At 43.1% G+C, this 19,181-nt stretch overlaps 1 protein-coding gene across 1 annotated transcript in view; it reads right to left on the bottom strand.

Annotated features, from left to right (window-relative positions):
• LOC146817397 (dynein axonemal heavy chain 5-like) overlaps positions 1-19,181 on the bottom strand; it is a 1,608,734-nt gene that overhangs the window by 1,342,069 nt on the left and 247,484 nt on the right. Inside the window, exons 10-11 of the mRNA XM_085609634.1 lie at positions 14,212-14,338; positions 12,043-12,146 (exon numbers count right to left, since the gene is read on the bottom strand). Coding sequence (XP_085465760.1) covers positions 12,043-12,146; positions 14,212-14,338 — 231 coding nt within the window. The remainder of the gene's footprint in view (positions 1-12,042; positions 12,147-14,211; positions 14,339-19,181) is intronic.

The raw sequence follows: 19,181 nt of genomic DNA, 5'->3' as shown, positions 1-19,181 counted from the left end.
AACGTCTCCCAATAGAGTGGTGTAGATGGTTTCCCCTCGGACGAGAGAAGGTGACAGTGGCAGTATTGCACAGTCTCGACATATGATATATGGGGGACTTCTTTGAGGATGGAGTTCTCCCTGACTGGGAGCAAGTCCGTGCACAGAACGAGGCACTACTCGTACTGACAAGATTTCACTATCACAGGGTGCGCCACGCGATGCGTGCATTATTGTATTATTCCCTTGCGGAACCATTGGAGCTAACCTATCTATTGCAAGCAACTTCGCCATTACGGATCTTTGCAAAGCTATATTCCTTTTCGCAAGAGGCTCGGTGGTCTGATGCTCCCGAGGCCTGCCACACCTGCAAGATGATTTAACTATATAGATTAGCAGAGCGCAGTGGGCCCATTGCTGTTCTCAGACTGGCACTCGCTCCTTGAATGGCTGGCATCGATTTATACATTTTAAATCTCTTAGTAGGGTATACCATACCCCTGCTCGCCTATTTCGGTACCGCTTGTGCGAGGATTCTAAATGCTTGCGATGTGCATTGGACGAAGCTGACTTCGAGCATTTACATGATTCTGCCCTGGAGTACATAACTTTTGGTTTGAGACATTTAAGATTCTGGTGGACATTACCGGGGAGTTCTTGATGTTCACTCCATTACTGGCCCTACTAGGCTATGATAAAGATGTCCCAAAAACGTACAAGCACTTGGGGGCCATGGATTTACTCCTGGCATGTCGCACATCGGCAATGCGCTAGATGAAGGGTCCAATTTCCAATGTGAAGGAGTGGCACACTGATATGGTGTACTGCTATACTCAATTAGATGCGTATCATGACCTTATGCTGCCCCGTAGTCACCGGAAAGACAAATGGGGTCGTACCAAACCTATTTGGCACTCAGGAGGAGGAAATGTCAAGTGTTGTTGATTAATATTTTATCTATGCACTATTTGTATGAATGATTGGAGAATACCGATCTGTAAAATGTGCACAGAGATCAATGCGATTGCAACTGTAGTCCCCCATTTATAAGGGAGGCATTATATGACTGCTCCCTGAGGAGAGTCGATGTTGTGCATGTTTTTCATGTGATAATAACATCTGTGCCTGTGGATATATGTACCCGAGTCACAACAGTGTCTGTGCGACGTTTGTTAGAGCCAGACATGCTACACTTTGTCTTGCTGTTTATGATGATAAAATGAAAATAAATTTAAAAAAAAAAAACAACAGGGTTAATAGAGTGTCTTACCACCTGACAAATGTTCCATGACACATTGTATGCGGTGTAGAAAGTCCAATATTAACAACATCAGGTTGGGCAGTTGTTGTCTGCACAAATCATTATCAGGAGAAATTGTCACAAACTAAGAACAAGGATGCCATCAATCTGAGAAAATAGGTTTTCTAAACATTGTTATAACAGCGCTATTAATAAAGAGTGAAAAAAGGAACTAGGGCGGTGCACTTCTTCATATTAGGGGATATTGTAGCACATGTTGTACTTAGGCGGGAGGTCAGGAGGTGTTGGTGAAACAGTCCTCAGACATTATGGAGGTCAATGGGGGGATTGAGGGCAGAGAATGCTACCTGTATGGATGAACTAGGAGCAAGTTGAGTTTCTCAAGGTCCTTCACTGAATTTTTGCATCCTCCTCATATGAGTGGTGGCATGGAGGCTGTTACCGTGTCGGGTAATTCATGGCCTTTTCAGGCGGCTGATGGCATTGCTCCCATAAGACCCAGAGAGACCAAATCCTCTATAAAATGACAGTCAGTCCCTTGTTTAATGAGGAGCTTAAGGAATTGAGGAAAACGTCTAAGGAACTGGAAACAAGCTGGAGGCGGCAGTGCCTCCCTGCTGATAAATCCATATACACATTAGCCTTAAATGATTATCATAGAGCTATTAGAAAAGCTCAGTCTGAATTTCTTGCATTCCAAATAGACTTATCAGATAACAAACCCGATGAGGTCCTGAAAATAGTAAACAAATGTACTCATCCAGATGCCCTGTTTCAGCCTTTTCTCTTAAAGTCTGTACTCAACTTTCTATTTTTTTTATATCAAAATAATACCATTGTGGACTCCCTACTCCTTGCAAACAAGATCCCACAGAGTACTAACGGCACCTTAGCTCAGCATGAAGTTCTGTTGCCACATTGTGGCCAACTATTGCAGGAATTTACTCCCATCTCATTAGAGGGCACTGCCCATGCCCTAAGATATTGCAAATCCGGGGCATTGGATGAATCTGGTCTCCCTCATATCTTGGTGTTCAACTGTGCTGTTATCAATCTGCTCCTAAATCAGCTTCTGTTAGAAATGGGGGTCTCTAGTTGGCAAGGGTTTGCACCTTTGTCCAAGTAGGTACCCTTCTTTTTAGTCAGGATAAGGGAGTTACACTCCTAAAATAACCCCTGCTCACCCCCTTGGTAGCTTGGCACGAACAGTCAGGCTTATCTTGGAGGCAGTGTGTAAAGCACTTGCACATAACCAACAGTAATACTGTGAAGACACTACAAAAGGACACCTCACCAGTTTAGAAAAATATCCAATATTGTATATACTTAAAACAAGACCAAAACGATAAAAATCCACAATACAGTACTTAAAAAGGTATACTTTGCAAGAATACTTGAAAAATACAGTTCCTTGAAGTCGGTACCACCGTCCGGGGCTACCACGGCGTCATGAACAACAAATCCAAACAGTTCTGGCTGACCTCGGCGTCGCAGGCCGGCTACGGTGTCGGGAAGACTCACAAAATAGTACCTTTAGAAATGTAGGGCGTCGGCGACCTCTCATTGAGCTCCAATGAGCCAGTGTCGGCAGGCGTCGGTTTTGCAAGTCGGTGCAGGAGTCGTCGGGCCCATGGAGTTACACGTGTTGCAGATCAAACTCTTCGCGGTTGAAGTCAGGAGTACCGGCGTCAGCAGGCATCGGGTGTTGCAGTGCAAAGTGCAGTGGTGCAGCGTGCGGTGCACTCAGGTCGTGGTACAGGCAGCAGCTCGGTGACGGACGTCCAGCGGCGTCGGTGAGACCAGGGCTGCAGTGCGAACTGATGCGGTGCTCGTCACGGGGCTGACAGGTCACTGTGGAAGCAGCTGCGTCGTCGTTGCTGAAGTGCGGTCGTCAGCTGACAAACTGGAGTCAATGGCGCCGGCATCCTTGGGCCAAGGCTGCAGTATGGGATGCGGATGGTTCGTCGTGTAACTTATGAACTGTTCCCTCGAACCACGGTGCAAGCAGTGGCATCGATGGCGGCGTGGAGTGTCGTTGTCTGGGATACCAGGGCAACGGCGTGAAACGAGGCGGTGTGGAGTGCGGTGCCCACTGGTCGCGTGACTACATCAGGTGGCTTGTTGGTGAGACCAGGGTTGCGGTGCAAAGTGCGGCGGTGCCCTCTGATGTGCCTTCAAAGTGACACAAAGTCAGCAGCGGCGACGTTGACGGCGTCAGGTTTCTTTTTTTTGTGTTATGGCACAAAACACACAGTCCCCAGTGCTGATGGCAGCAGAAGTTGAAGTCTTTGCTGTTCCTGAGACTTCTTGAACAGGGGGCAAAGCTCTGCCTCAAGCCCTCGGAGAAACTCAATAAAGACATTGCAGAAGGTCCTTTCACTGCCCAAGACAGAAGCAGTCACTGCAGGCCAACACAGCAAAGCACTCAGCAAAGTAGTAGTTCCTCCTCACAGCTTCTCCAGCTCTTCTTCTTGGCAGTCTTCTTGGTACAAAAGAGTTATTAAGTTCTGGGGCTCGGCCCCAGTACTTATACCCAAAATTCCTTTGTGCACTAGTGGCAGAGAAGCCCTGTGCCCAGCCAGAACCAGTTCTGTCCTCTCAGTGTAGCTGCCCAGCAGGAGGCGGAGACAGTATGGTCTCTGGCAGCCCAGGCCCATTCAGGTGTGAAAGGAATCTCCTCCCCCCACTCTAAATGCAGACCGGGCCTATTCAGGTGCTAATGAAAACTCCTCCCACCACTCTGAATGCAGCTCAGGTCTATTCAATGCAGCTCAGGTCTATTCAACCCAGCCCTGACTCATCCATGACTCTCTGGCTTCACTGCACATCCCCAGCCCCCGTCACTCCAAAGCCAGACAGTCAATACACATCCTAGCAGAGGCACACTGGATGGCTAAGCAAGAAAATACCTACTTTCTAAAAAAGGTTATTTTCAAACACAGAATGTAAAACTCACCTTCACTAAAAAGATGGATTTTAACATTCTGAGTTCAGGCATACTAAACTTTATTTTCCTACCTTGTTCCCAGGGGTAGTTATGTTTATAAGATGTTATAAGCAAACTCCCCATTCTATCCTATGGGAACAGGTAGCCTTGCAATATTAAAAAATGAAATTGGCAGCATTTCACTATCAGGACATGCCACACACACCAGGGCAAGTCCTATCTTTCACATTCACGTCACCCTGCCCACAGTGGTACCTTGGGCCTACCTTACGGGTGACTCACATGTAAGAAAAGGGAAGGTCAGGGCTTGGAAAGTGGGTGCACTTGCCAAGCCGACATGGCAGTACTATACTGCACGCAGAAACTGCAGTGGCAGGTCTGAGTTACCTTTTCGGGGCTACTCATGTGGTTGGCACAATCAGTGCTGCAGGCCCACTAGTAGTATTTGATTTACAGGCCCTGACACACTCAGTGCACTTTACTAGGGGCTTACCAGTAAATCAAATATGCCAATCATTGAAACACCAATTCATAACACAATTTCACAGAGAGCATAGGCACTTTAGCACTGAATAGCAATGGTAAAGTGCCCAGAGTCCTAAAACCAACCACAGCAGGTCAGGAAAAAACAGGAGGAAGAAGCAAAAAGTTTGGGTATAACCCTGCAAAAAGGGCCATTTCCAACAACTTCTAAATCAATCTCTACTAAAGAAACCATTGGCCGACAAATCCATTCTTGCCAACTATCGCCCTATTTCTCTTCTCCCAGCCTTCGCCAATATATTGGAGAAGCTTATCAATAAACAGCTCTCTGCCTTTTTAGAGCAGAATAACCTACTCCACCTCTCTCAGTCGGGTTTCCGCCCGGGCTTCAGCACCAAAGACTACTTTATTGGAAGTGGTAGACATGATCAGGCTAGTAGTGGATCAGGGGAAGCAGGTTGCACTGGTTCTTCTAGATCCATCCACAGCTTTTGATACGGTTTTGCATTCCACTCTTTGCAGCGTCTTTGTGCTGTCGGTGTGGGTGGTCCAGCCTTGACGTGGCTGTGTTCTTTCTTGGTAGAGAGATCTCAATCAGTCTGGATGGCCCCTTTTGCTTAAGAACCCAAGTCATTTGGATTTGGAGTTCCTCAGGGGTCTGTGTTGAGCCCTACACTTTTTGATGTGGATATGACCCTCCTTAGTGACTCTGATTGAATAGTTTGGCATAGAAAAGTGTTACGTACGCTGACGATACACAAATTCCCCTCATATTAGACCATGAAACCCCAAATGCTTTGAGTAATTTTAACAAAGAACAACAACGGGTCTTGGCTCGAATCAGTAAGGCTGAGCCTCTAATATACAGAACAACAAGAAATGCCAATTCTGATATTCCATTAAACATCACTTCAGTGGCGCATAGAAATGAAGCGCAACATCGAAGTCTGACTGAGGAAAGAAATGTTATACCAACAGAGGCAGCGTGCCAGGAAGATTTATTCTGTAGCTGGCCTTTACAAAAAAATGGACGCATTTGAAGCACCGTCCTTGGACTAATACACTTGTAACAGCTTTTTTCCAGCTTCTGCCCGATAAGACATACAAACAACATAGGACAACTAAAAGCTTGCACTCTCCAATTTCTACCTTTCGAACATGAGCAGTGGATCTTATCACATTACTTAAGAGCCATTTTGGTCCTGAAGAGAACCCCATAAGAAGTGGGTTCGAAACGCGTCGACCTTGGGTTATTTTGCCAAACAAACTTGTGTTTAATTGTTTTGCTTTCGTGCACTGCAAATATGATGTACATTTGAAAGTGTTGTGTATTTTGTGTAGGAGTGCACTTGAAATACTATTGTCTAAACTTTTTTGTTGTTTGGTTGATACCCCTGGTTTTACAAAATATCAAATAGGTTCAGTTAACCAGGAAGGGTGTGTGGTGTATGGCTGGATTCGTGTGTGGGTTATAAGTGTATGCGAATGGGGATTGTGAGATGTATGAAGGAGATGATAAGGAGAGATTGTGGTGAGTTTGTATTAAGAATGGATTGAGTCGTAAGATTTTGTATATAGAGTGTGTTTTATTGTCATCTTTTCTATAAAATGTTGATGTGAATTTAAAAGAAGCTTCTCTGAGCTAAAAAGAAAAAAATAATTTTGAAATAAATTGAAAAATTCAACTGTGAATTAAGGTTGTCATAGACTTCATTTCTATGTGCCACTGAAGTGATGTTTAATGGAATATCAGTATTGGCATTTCTTGTTGAGTAATTTTAAGGCATGTGTGACAGCTGTGTTCCAATAGATGCATGACAGCAGCCTCCAATGTAACGCCAGCAAGACAGAAATCTTGCTCTTCGGGTCTCCCACCTCACCTGGGACAACAGACTTTGGCCACAGGATGTTTCCCCTCCACCCCATCTGGCCACGGTAGACCATAATCTGGGGTGAAATTTGATGACACTGTGTCTTTTGTGCCTGCGGCGGCAGCGGTAGTAGGAACCTGTTTAAGCCTGATAAAAATGCGAAATTATTTATCTGTTCACCTCACGCAGCAAAAAATAGTGATCCAGTTTTTGATCACTTCTAGGTTGGACTATGCCAACTCACTTTACTGGGGGCTGTCTGCCAACCTCCTGAGGAGATTGCAGCAAGTGAAGAATGCAGCTGCTCAACTCTGGCTGTATCTCCCCCGGAGAGCTCACATTCAGTCAGTTTCAAAACATCTACACTGGCTGCCTGTGAAAGAACATGTTAGGTTCAAATGCATAGTTTTAACTCAAACAGCTTTTTATCATAAAGACCCTCAATACCTGTCAAACAGATTTTTTCCATATCAACCGGTTAGGTCACTTACCGTAGCAGCTGGCAAGGAATGAGGGAGGAGAGGGAGGGGGGACACAAAATATACCCAAAACAAGAAACACTTACCTCTTCTGCCGGCCGCGTCCCTCCTCCGCTTCTCCGCAGTCCCAGAACAAAGAGGCACCCAGGCTTCCTCAAGCCAATCACAACGCTGCAATGCAGAATTGTGATTGGACTGTGAGGCTCAGACGGGGACTGGGGGCCTGGGCATGTTACCCACCAGGCTGTGTAATGCAGCCTGGTGGGGAACATGCAAAGTGCGCATGACTGTAAGGTCAGGCCAAGCAGTCATACGCATTTAAAGTGTGCAAATCACTCCTTCCCTTGGGGCACTAGACCTGTTGAACCCTAACCCAGCCCTAAACCTGAGAAAAATTTAATTATAATAACTATGTTATTATCATTTCATTTTTCCTGCTCTGAGAGTGGAGGAGCCGCCCCAGGTCACTTCGGTCCTCCAATTCCCTGTTGGTGGCCATCCCTCGATTTAGAAGGAAAACGGGGGTGGTATCTCTTATTCCTAATCGGCTGCCAAGGAGTAGAATGCTCTTCCACTGCAACTCCGGCCACTAGAGACATTTTGCTTTACAAAAACCTGCTCAAGAAGACCTGGCTCTTTGTATCTGCCTTTTAGTTCTTTGCATTCATTTGGCTAGAATTTACTGTTAGCATTGGGGTACTCTTGGGGTAGCTGTTGCGCTGAGTAAATCCCAAATAATAACAATACTAATAAGAGAGAGAGCCTCCCGGGGTGGGGTCTGGCCCATCACTCCTGCCTCCGGGGCCCGAAGAGGATCCACCGGAATCGCACTGGCCCCACGGTCCACTGGCAGACATGCCAAGAAGATAGCATCCTGTGCACATAAATTCAGGAACCTTCCTCACCTCAACTCTAGCCGCCATCAGTAAACTTCAGGACCCCGGATGGACTTCCACCTCATAGTCAGTTGCCTGCGGGCAAGGACCAAAGTCAGATTCAAATACTTATCACTAGCTTTCCTAGCCACTGTTTGTTCATGGAGGCCTAGCAAGCACAGTTGGGGACAGGGTCGGACTGGCAGGGCGGGCAGTCGGCCTGTGCCCAAGGGGCCTGTGGGAGAATCCAGCTTGTGGGTAGATTTTATTAGTCTGTGGATCAAGCAACTCCATATACCTGGGCTGATTTTCCCCATAGAGCTGCAGCTTCTGGTGAGAGGAAGTCTGAGCAGGCCACATATTAGGCACATTCATTGTTATTTGAAGAATGACAATAGGGCGTAGGGAGGGCGCGCATCATGTGGTGCACCTCCTTCCACCCCGGGCCCCAGAAGGTGTCAGTGAGCCTTTGAGAGAGGTGTATTTTTTGAGCAGTGCAAATTACAAGTCGTCGGTTTGTCTCCCACAGCAGGTCACAAACACCAGAGAGACAAACCTCAGGCGCCTGCTGCCAGTTTTCTAGGATTGAGGTTAGGAGTTTCAATCAAAAACTGTGCAATGGAATGAGAGAAACAAACAAGAAACATAAACGTTTCAAATACCCTTGCAATTTAAATAAAATTCTGACTAGAAACGGATATGAAGAAATCCCATTTTTTGGCATGAATGGTTGCAAACTGCAATCGTGGGCCACCTTTTTTGGGTGCCCGGGCCAATTTTTCATCCCAATCCGACCATGGTTGGGGACCTAGGAGAAAGTCTCTATCCGTGGTGGCCCCTCGAATCACCTGGACGAATGTCATCCAGTAAGGCAGAAAGAGTAGACAAGACCAGACCATGTTGAACAAATCTGCATCTTCTGAGGCACACCGGAGGCACTCTGAAGGTTGCAGCAGGGAACATGGCATGTTTGTGCGAGGGGGTCAAATAGGCCAGAGAAAGATAAAATAATTGAATACATGTGAAGCGGGCGTTTCCAGACACTTCAGAACTAGACTCCTGTAACCTAGGCCAAAATGAGTCAGCTATGGGCAACCCCAGATCCTCTTCCCAACATGACTGGAGAGTCGTGAGAGCCAACTGTGTCCTCTCCAGCAAAGCCCTATAAAGTAACGTGACCAACACCAGATTCCCACTACTCACATATTTTACAAGTCAGGGCACCATGAAGTATAAAATTCCTGGTCAGAACAGATTAGATGTAAAGTAGAATTGGACAGACTTTTTAAATTATAAAAGAAGGTACTGCTATGTTTTTCTCCCCAGCAACTTGCTAGGGCTTGTTTTTCAACAACATTATTTTAAATTTTGCCAATTTTGAGATGTTCCTGAAGCAGGCAAAGTTTTAGACATAAAAATCTTCTAGAAGCCAGGAGAAGAGAAGTAGTGGTTAATTTATTTCTCAAAATGGATCAGAAGTTCAATGAAAGTTCCAACATTGTAAATATTAAGGCACATTTCACAAGGAATGGTAAATCATTACAAACCGCATTGATAGGCAGAAAATAGTGACTGAAAAGCCTCAAAATCAACATGGAATTTCTTTTAAAAAAGCATGAAAGTGCCCTTTGGAATGCCATTAAAAGATTACAATATATACGGACACACTGCAAACAGAATTGAGCCGTGTCTCTTATTTGCATTGCCCAAGTTGTTAACTTGGATATGATGGAAAGCTCAACGCACCCAACAGGATTCAAATATGTGACCACCAGGTTAGAAACAGATACTGCAATACACACATCAACCTTTTGAGCTGTTTTAGAGGGATTGGAATCCATGATGGGCAGGGTGCACATAGAACTCTGCCATAAGTGCTACACCCACTGAGTTATCTTGCTAGTGACACGTACATAATGTTTGCACAATAAACATTATATTTCACCATTAACCACCACTAACAGAGAACTTACTCTTCAGCCAGGCACTACCTCCCATAATTGTGACAAGCCAATGCTCAGGTAATTGGTCACGAGAGATTCAGTATAAAAGTCATCAGTGACTCAGTATCATATGTTGCGTATGATGATCGTTGGTTCAAATTAACACTCACTCAGTAGGATTAATCAATCGGTCCTATCAGGGTCTTAACTTTATTAGTGGCACAATAGAATGAGAAGGAACAGTGAATCAGTACCATGTAGTTGGCTACGTTGTTTACAGCTCACTATTATCAGTAGTTAATGTAAATAGTGGCTTGCTCTGAATATTGGCTGAGTATTACCGGTAGCACAGCTTAATTGTGACTTAATTTTTCAGTGTCTGAGTATTAACCATGCAGTATTAATGTCAAAGACTCAGTAACAAACATTTTTCAATATTATGAAAATATCAAATCCAGTATTACCAGTGGTACAGTTGTATCAGTAGTTGAGTGTCAAAGATCTATTATCACCAGTAATCAGGTTTATGTCACTCAATGTTAGCAGTGGTTGAATGGTGGGAATTTATTGGCGGCTCTGTTTATCGCGGGTTCAACATCATCTCTATGGTTTCACAGCAGGAGGAAGCTTGTTTCACAGCACAGGACCTGCATCAAAAAATCCATCCTCATGAAAATGAGGACTAATTAGAGGAGAGGGATATGTGCTCTGAATATTTCAAAAGGGTGGTACATTATTGATGTCTCCTCTACAAAATGGGAGTTGATAACATACGTACTGTGGCTTTCAGTGCTTACAGCACTCAGCTGCACCCTGGCCACCGCTGGGGAGATGATAATTATGAAGTCACATGATGACATTTGTGAACCCTGCAGAGCACACAGGCCACATTATTCTACACCAAGTGGCAGCTTCCTAAGAGATACTTATTCAAGGTCAGAGGGAGGGCATTACCACAGTCTATTGTTGTACTAATTATGAAAGCAACCACACACAGCAAATTCTGTCAAAGAACTCTCAGATGAAACAAACATGCTAGTATGACCGTGTTAACCTGTATTGTGAGAGATACCTGGATATTAAACACGACTCGCACGTGTCTTCCAACTATCACCAGTGAACAGTCAGCCATACTCGTTGACCAGAAAGCATCACCTCAATAGTGCTCTCTAGCAGCAATCACTATGGTGTTTACTTTCTGTGTTCATAAGTAGTCAGGACTTCCCTATCCAACTTCAGACTCCTGTCATGCAGTTTTGATAGAAATGTGGAGTGACTCACAGATCTTTTCAGAAAGTCAGGAGAACCAGAATATTATCAACACCCATGTAAGAGAAGAATTCCAGACACTGCATGAGATGGGCCCTAGCTGTAAGACGAATGTTATACTAGGGTGCGAAGAAATTCATGGGTGATCCACATCCACTGTCTTTCTTGAGGAACTCGGACCAGAGAGGTCAAAGGAAGGTTGCTTGAGTTTTATCCATTACTAAGGAGGAAACCCACCTAATAGCTGTTGATGCCAGACCAGCTTCCTGGGTGTGACCACCCAAGATCTCATGGTCCGCTGTATCAAATGCAACTAATAGGTCCAGAAGAATGAAGACAGAGACACTGCACCTATCAACCACTACTCGCCTTGGTCCCGCTTTTTTGCCTCATTTACTCAGTGTTTTAGGGACAGTACACAACTTCAGTTATTTGCTTACATTTAGTGATGGGTGGAGCAAATAAAATGTCTGTTATATTTTACTTCTAATCTGTCCCTGAGGTAGAAGAACGGCGCTCAGTGTTTGCAGAGAGGAAAACAAACATTGAAAGTGGTCGAAGGAAGTAAAACATTACTTAGGGAATAGGTTAAAGAAAATTGGGATGGCAGTGTTTATTGAGATCATGAGTGGGTAAGTAGTGATGCATTCCAAATACAATTTTTATCTGGAGCTAGGTGTGTGCTTAGCAGGAGAGTGAACTGTGATGGTTCTGTGGATAAGGGAGTCACCCAAAGGAGATTCCAGAGCAAGATTGAATGTGTGAATACTTACCAAACAGACTGAAATCAAAAATATCACTTACATTAAAAATGCTACAGTTGTATTAAAAACCTTAATAATTTGTCAAATGTATGAGCCAAAAGCATAAACATTATTTTTAACCCAAAAAATATTTCAGCAGTCTATTGTGTGACATTCAATAATAAAATGTACCTGAGCCTCATCTTCTTCTATAAGCGTCTGCAGGGGGCCCCCAGCACTCAACGCTTGCCTGAACGGTTCTGCCTGGTAAACGGTGACGTCTGCCTTAGTAGGATCTATGTTGAAATAGAAAGATCTAATAAATCATACTCAAATCAAACACTGACCTGGCAGAGAAATGTTTCTAATTTATAGTGCTTCTCATTTACTAGGTGATGTTGGAAAATTATTCTTCTCCTCCTCACTAATTTAGATGAGCAACTATTTGCTGTTCCGCCTCTAACAAGGCACAAAAGAATGAATATTTCAAAATCAATGCCAGTGGTAGAATGAGCAGGTTGAGACTTCAATATGAGTGAGATTTTGGTAGTTGAAAATATCGATAGAGAGGTCTGTTTCCTCCACAATATAAAAGAGACCACATGACATAACATTGCGACATGACGGCATGACTCTTAGTCCACAAATGAGACATTCACAATGAACTGCATTGAGGCAGTAAAGTTATTAAGTGTAATGTAAACACCAGTTGAGAATATCCCAAAAGATACAGTTGATTAACTGTATGGGTATTTTGAGCACATCTGCCACTATCGTTTAGGATGTGTACACAGCTCAAAAGCTCACCCATCCCAATTCATGGGCACTAGACACTAGGATTGGTGGTAATAATACAAAGTCATAGCAATACCAACAACACTAATAATTCTAATAATACTAAGAATAAAAATAATACTACTACTATTTCTACTGCTGCTACTAAATTACTAATTATAATATTAGATGTGTTATCATCAACATCATCTTGAGGAGTAGGGAGCATGAGTATGTAGTCTTTGAAGGTTTCTATAACAATTTTAACTGTTAAGAACAAAATGTAATCAAGTGAATCAGTTACAGATATGTTATGACCTAAAATCCATCTAAAGAGCTCTATTTATCTAAATAGTACAAGAGTTGACGAAGATATGCAAGAAAATACCCAATAAAATTGGTGTCTTCAGCGCCACAGCACTTTAGATATAGTTAAAACTATATTGTACTGTCAATAAAATGTCAGTTTTTGGCTGCTAGTGTGCAATATGGACTACCACCCTTGCTTAACAATCACTGGCAACGCCTATAGGCCTCCTTTTTTAAGCTATTAGTTTTGCCAATACTTGTTTGTAAAGCATTTTTTTTTAAGTTAGAAAAATCTTTTCAAAGTGGCCACCGGTGCATCTGGACACATGCACGCATATTATAACAGCACATGCACAGGCACCATGGCGCTGCAGCAGCCATTATGACTTGTGGTGCTAAGTTTCATTTACCATTCGAAGATGGACAAACTCCATTTTCGAATAGTCAGTTAAATAGCAAAAAACTGCACAGGAACGCAAGAAGCAAATAAGTGGGTGGATCAATACCGGTTTTGAACTGCTGGGCCCTCAAATAACTTTTCTTTTTTTTTTAATTAAAAATTAAAAATTAAAGCTAGGAGGGGAAGGGGAACAATGCATGAGTGAGCGGACGTGGGCGAGAGGAGAGGGAATGTGAGGTGGAACATGCAGACAACGGAAAGGGAGAGCAGTGCATGCACGATGACAAGCAGCGCAAAAGAAATGAGCAGAGTGAAGCTACTGGGCCTCCACACAAAGTATTTTAAAGTTTAAAAAATAATAAAAACTCTTAAAGAAACTATTAAGCCAGAGCAAAGGGGGAGGCAATGGATAAGCTGTAGGGTAGCGGTAAGCATATGGGGAGGGAGGAAGAAAGCGATCACGGAAAGTCACGTGCTCCATTGAGCAGTGGAAGGCAAATGAAAATGAAAAATAGTTTCCTGGTGTAAATACAACTCATCCTATCAAAAGGATGTTAAAAGGGTAATACTCCAGGGGCAGGACAAATGAAAGAATATGGAGGGAAGCCAACAAAGTCAGAAGCATCAATTAAGATAGACAAACCTATCCATGAGCAAGGGGCTCACCTAAAGCCCAATCTATGTATCGATGTATTGGAGACAATAATTCTTCGACAAAAGGTGGCTAAAGCCATGCTCTAAACATTATTTCTGTCGACTAGACTCTCTGTTGCATCTTGAGCAGTAAAAGTTGCGTGTTCTTAAACCTATTACCTTTTACAAACTTCATCTGTAAAAACACTTAAAGGCATCTGAATGGATGTTTCCAGAAACTGTACCTGTGGCTGTTTGCTCTTCTTGCCCAGTGAACTCATTGATACTTTCAGAGTCACTATCGACGTCCAATATCAGGTCCTCTCTGCTGGGTTTCCGCACCCCTCCAGTCTGCCTTGACAATCGTTTAAACTGGAACAGGAAAATGTAAACTTTATTCCCAAACCCTTCACCTGATTTTTGTTTTTCTGTTAAACTAGACTACTGTCAACCTAAAAATGGGTTTAAAACTTTCAGTGCAGTCATGTTGGAATAAAGTGCCATTTTTAGGGGCTCAAGAGAGACACAACTCTGAAATTGAACATGAACTCTGGGTTGATATTATCATATTGTAGAAGTGCCTACATACTCCCAGGATGACTGGAAGCGTGTGCGAGTTCCCAAACCCTCTAGGGCATAAGTTGGACAATTCTGCCATACCTAAATGTTTGGTCACAGAATGTGCTTTCAGTAACCCCTTTGATACTTTGAAATTTAGTAATATGCGATAGAGAGGGACCCAAAGGTTCAAATGTTCGGATTACTTGCCAGTAATCTTCATTACTCTGATTTCTAAATCCTCGTCCCATTACTTATGTTCCCCCCTCTCTCTTTCTCTTTTAAAGTGTGGTTGTGTAGGCTTTGTATGTCAGGATGTGCTTTGCCCTTGTCTCCCTTGAATAGTAAAGGAGGGCTGAGCAGCTTTTTTTTTTTTTTTCTTTAGCGTGTGCTTGGTAGATGTGTTAGTGCTGAATGTCTCTCCTCACGGAGTGCATATAGTAAGGGACGGGATGAGGAATAGATGAGGAGGTCATGGATCTTAAAAATCTGTATTACAGGTCATATGCTGAAAGAGAAATATTACACAGCATCTCTAGAAAAGAAAAACTGGAAACTGAACGGTTGTACCCTTTTTAAACCGTGATTTCGTAGTACCTTTGGTTAGCCTCTGTGAAGATGTGACTAACCTTTCCATCACAAATGGTGACTCACTGAACAAGGTATTCCAGTCCCCATCAAACCAGCTTTTAGTACTACACATATTGGGGCTCAAGGATCCCTTTAACATTCCATACACTGTCTCCCCTTCATGGTAAAAGCATTGGTTAGAAAATTGATGTGCAGGATTTATAGAGGATTTCTGTACCTTTAGAATATTGGCATATGCTGGTCCTAGCCACTACCAACTCATCCTTGTCCACAGCAATTAATGGCACCTAGCAACATGATCTGCACACTGTAAGGCCTTTCAGTTACATTCACCAGTACTGGCAAGAAATAGTTCCTTAGCAGCTTGTTTGAGGATTAACTATGAGCTTGAAAATTGTTTTTTTTTAACTTGTTCTGTTGTATTCTCTCTATTAGGTTGCGCTATAACCTTCTAGATTACCTGTTCTTTTTGTCTTTTAACGTTGCCCTCGTTCTCCAGATTAGAAATATGCAAAATTAAAATTTAATGGCAGCATTTTTCAAGAATCCTTTACATAAGAAAATATTGTTCCCAAAACATTGTATGTTTTGCTAATTTTTGGGCAGTTTTAAAAAACGTCACAAGGTTGGTGGAGGTAAGTCTTTTCCACGTCACATACCACTACGCTTGACATGATGTCTCAGGTTTCATTTGTAATACAAGCAACAAGCAACCATAGCTGTGTGCCCCAGCTCATGTCATTAATTCACACAAATACAAAGACAGTGGCATTTGGTTCAGCCTCCTTCATCCATCAGCTTGTTTGGATCATGCCCTTTTTTTTTGTTGTTGTGTTTTTTGGGGGGGTTTATATAGCGCGAACTAGATTTGAGACAGCGGGTATCAGAGTGCTTTACATGAGCACCAGTTTCGTTACAGATGGAGACATTCATGCTTTTTTAGGCAAGGGGAGATTAAGCAATTTGCCTAGAATCACAGGATATTGAGCGTCGTTGCCGAGGCTCGAAACCTGTTCCCCAGCTTCGAGGTCGACCGCTCTGGCCGTAAGGCTACATCCTCTCCCTTCATCTATTGTCTTTTTTAATCAGTCCACAGAGAACTGCACGGTTAAACAATTTTGAAAAAGAGTCCATCTCCAGCCTCACGTTTACCATACAAAACAGTTGACCAGTGTAGTATTAAAATATTCTCTAAATATTTCAAAGGGTGGCATGGAGAATAGAGGCTGTACTTCCTATCCATGTGCCCTGTACACATGCATCGTTTGAATGTCGTCATTTGTAAAAGTAAACGACAGGTGAACTGAAGGAAATAATGTGTGATCGGACTGTCAGGCACTGGGGAGTCAAAGGTCACTCAATTGAGGTGTGACAATCACATAGCGGCTGCTGCGCTCTATTGCACTGCAACCGCTGGCTGTTATGCAACGCTGTCGCCACCTCTTGTACGCCTGGGGATATTTGGAGTCATCTGAGCAAGTACTTTGAGGGCCAGGCCAAAGTGACATCTTAATATTTGATCAGATTTCAATGTTTGTTCTGCCTTGCAGAGCAGATATGCAACTTATGCGTTTTTGTTTTTATGAACATTTAATAAAGACATTTTAAAAAAAAAATACAAATTGACAGTCGAAAGGCAGGTCAGGTGAATGCTCCCTGTTGGCCTTCTGTCCACATGAAAATGTGAGGTAACACCCGAGAATGTAGCATATGTAATCCCAGTATGTGTTATGTTCTGAGTTTGTTAATGATATTGTCCGACTATGTTATTTTGTCATGCACTTCATATTACCTGCTGAACTGGAGCGAAGGGAATAGTAATATGGCATATTTTAGAAATAACGAGGAAAGCTGAATGTTGACTTGCTGTGTATGCGTTATTGTGCTGTGCGGTATTTCCAAACACATAGCTGCGCATTGCTGTTTGTTCACGTTTAACTCAAACTCTAAGAAAAGCTTTAACTGTCTGGCAACACTGCACAGTACACATCTTTGTCGCTTTCACTACTTCACCCACCATCATTTGTCCTTGTGCCCTTTTTGTTTTCCCATCTTGGCGTCCCTGAGTCTCCTTCTGAGCTCCCTTTGCAGAAGATCTTTCTTTGCTATCTACCGCTAAGCGGTTCTGGTTTTTCAGTTGGTTGATTCATTTTACTTCTCTCTGCACTCCATCTATTTCACCAATTCTCTGTAATCCAGCTTCTTTTTTGCGTCGGTTCTTCCCCTGCAGGTTCACAGTGAGGAAGCTGATGCACGTGCACGTTCAGTGCCGTACACAGAAGAGCGTAGAGGTCCATCACTAAGCACACCTTTGAGAGGAGAACCTGAGAGTCCATCTCCAGCGTTTTTGTCTGTCTCTTACTCTTACACTTCTCCCTGGTAAGGCGTGCTCATCACTCATTTATCTGGCGTTGGCGGGGTGCATCATCACAGCCCCTAGCTCACTCATTCACACAACCGCACACTTAAACACGCCAATCAATGAAGAATCCCTTAAGCGAATGCTTGTTTTTTATGGTAGTGTTACTCAGGTGACCCCCGGGGCCGTCAGGGTCTTCATACAGTTACCCAACCGAAGTGTTGCCTTGAGACAACCTATTCCTGTAATCAACATCTGGGGTTGAAAAGACATTCCACCACGAGGGTTATCATGTTCACTGACTAAAATACCTTTACTGCCAGGATGTATTGACCCATGTTCTGGGTACCCATCCCAATCTGGTACCTGCTGTCAGGGCCATGGGTTTCATTTGCTACTCTAAATTATTCATCCTTCCTGAAATTAAAGTAATCGCCTGAACCTCTTGGTTTTACGTTACAGGTATAGAAAATATACATTTTCTGCCAGTGCCTTAGAAGATTTGGGTTGTAAGAGCCATAGTTTACCATAGATTGCACCTTAATATTACTGATTATCTGTGTGAAAGGATCCACTAGATTCGAATGTGGATGAAGAACTATTGGACAGCACAGGAGGACATGACAAGAGCACTACTTTGTTGTCTTTACATCTGCCTTCATGTCTCACAGAGATTAACGTTCCAAGCTTACAGTATTGGTGTTCAGATGATGTGATTTTACAGTCAATTACATTAAGACAGAAAGATTCTGAGGTTCTTATACATTGGGAAAAAATCTGCAACGTTAACTGTATTAGGAGATAATGTAATGTAATGTTAACAATAAAAGACAGAATGCTTCCAAAATATGAATACTCTCTCCAAGCGAAGCAATAGGATCTGAAGTCGGGGGCTCCTAGCCCACCACCCTCCGTTGGCAGTTGTAGTTTAAGGAGACTAACGCGCCGCCGACCGGAGCCCCACATAAGGTCAAGTAGTAGGGAGTCCAATGTCTTAAAAACAGACCTAGGGATAATTATCAGTACATTTACAAAATAATATAGTAGTTTGGGCATTATGACTATTTTGAAAAGGGCCAAACAGCCTGTTACTGAGAGGGGCAGCGTGACTCAGAACTTCACCTAAGCTTATAGTGCCCAAATGGCCTTAAGTAAATTCCCATCTAGTAGGTCTGTGGGTGATCTGTAGACCTGAATGCCCGAATACCGGAATGCGTGGTGTGCAACTGGTATGGTCTGTGAACCCAGGGAGATTGTCTCTTGGGTCATGTACATCTCTAATCTATGAAGGTGACTCTTTGCTTTACAAATGAACCATGATATAAAGGATCTTTTAGCATAAGGAACACACACAACGGAAGGGAGGGAGGCAAAATCAGGGAGAAGAATAGTAGCATCTTCTCAATGTCTCATCTAAATCCTTGCTAGAAATAATGAATTAAAAGTTAAAACAAACATGCTTAGTCTCAGCCATGCACTTTAGTCTCTTAATAATAACCACTGCCCTATCTCGCACCGTAGTTGCCCAGACGTGGCTATAAATTACAAAGATTAGGGATAACAGTGACAGATCACAAATTATAAATTCCATAAAAGCATAATTCATGCTTACCATCCCTTAGATCAACGCATCACTAGTTTTTCTGTTCTGTGCCTTTACTTATTCATCAATGAAATTTCAAGCCGAAAGCCTGTCTGTGTCTTATG

This window comes from Triturus cristatus, chromosome 6 (assembly GCF_964204655.1).
Source record: "Triturus cristatus chromosome 6, aTriCri1.1, whole genome shotgun sequence".
In the NCBI taxonomy this organism is placed as follows: domain Eukaryota; kingdom Metazoa; phylum Chordata; class Amphibia; order Caudata; family Salamandridae; genus Triturus; species Triturus cristatus.
The sequence above is the reverse complement of the archived record's forward strand: the minus strand, read 5'-3'. Positions and strand labels throughout refer to the sequence as shown.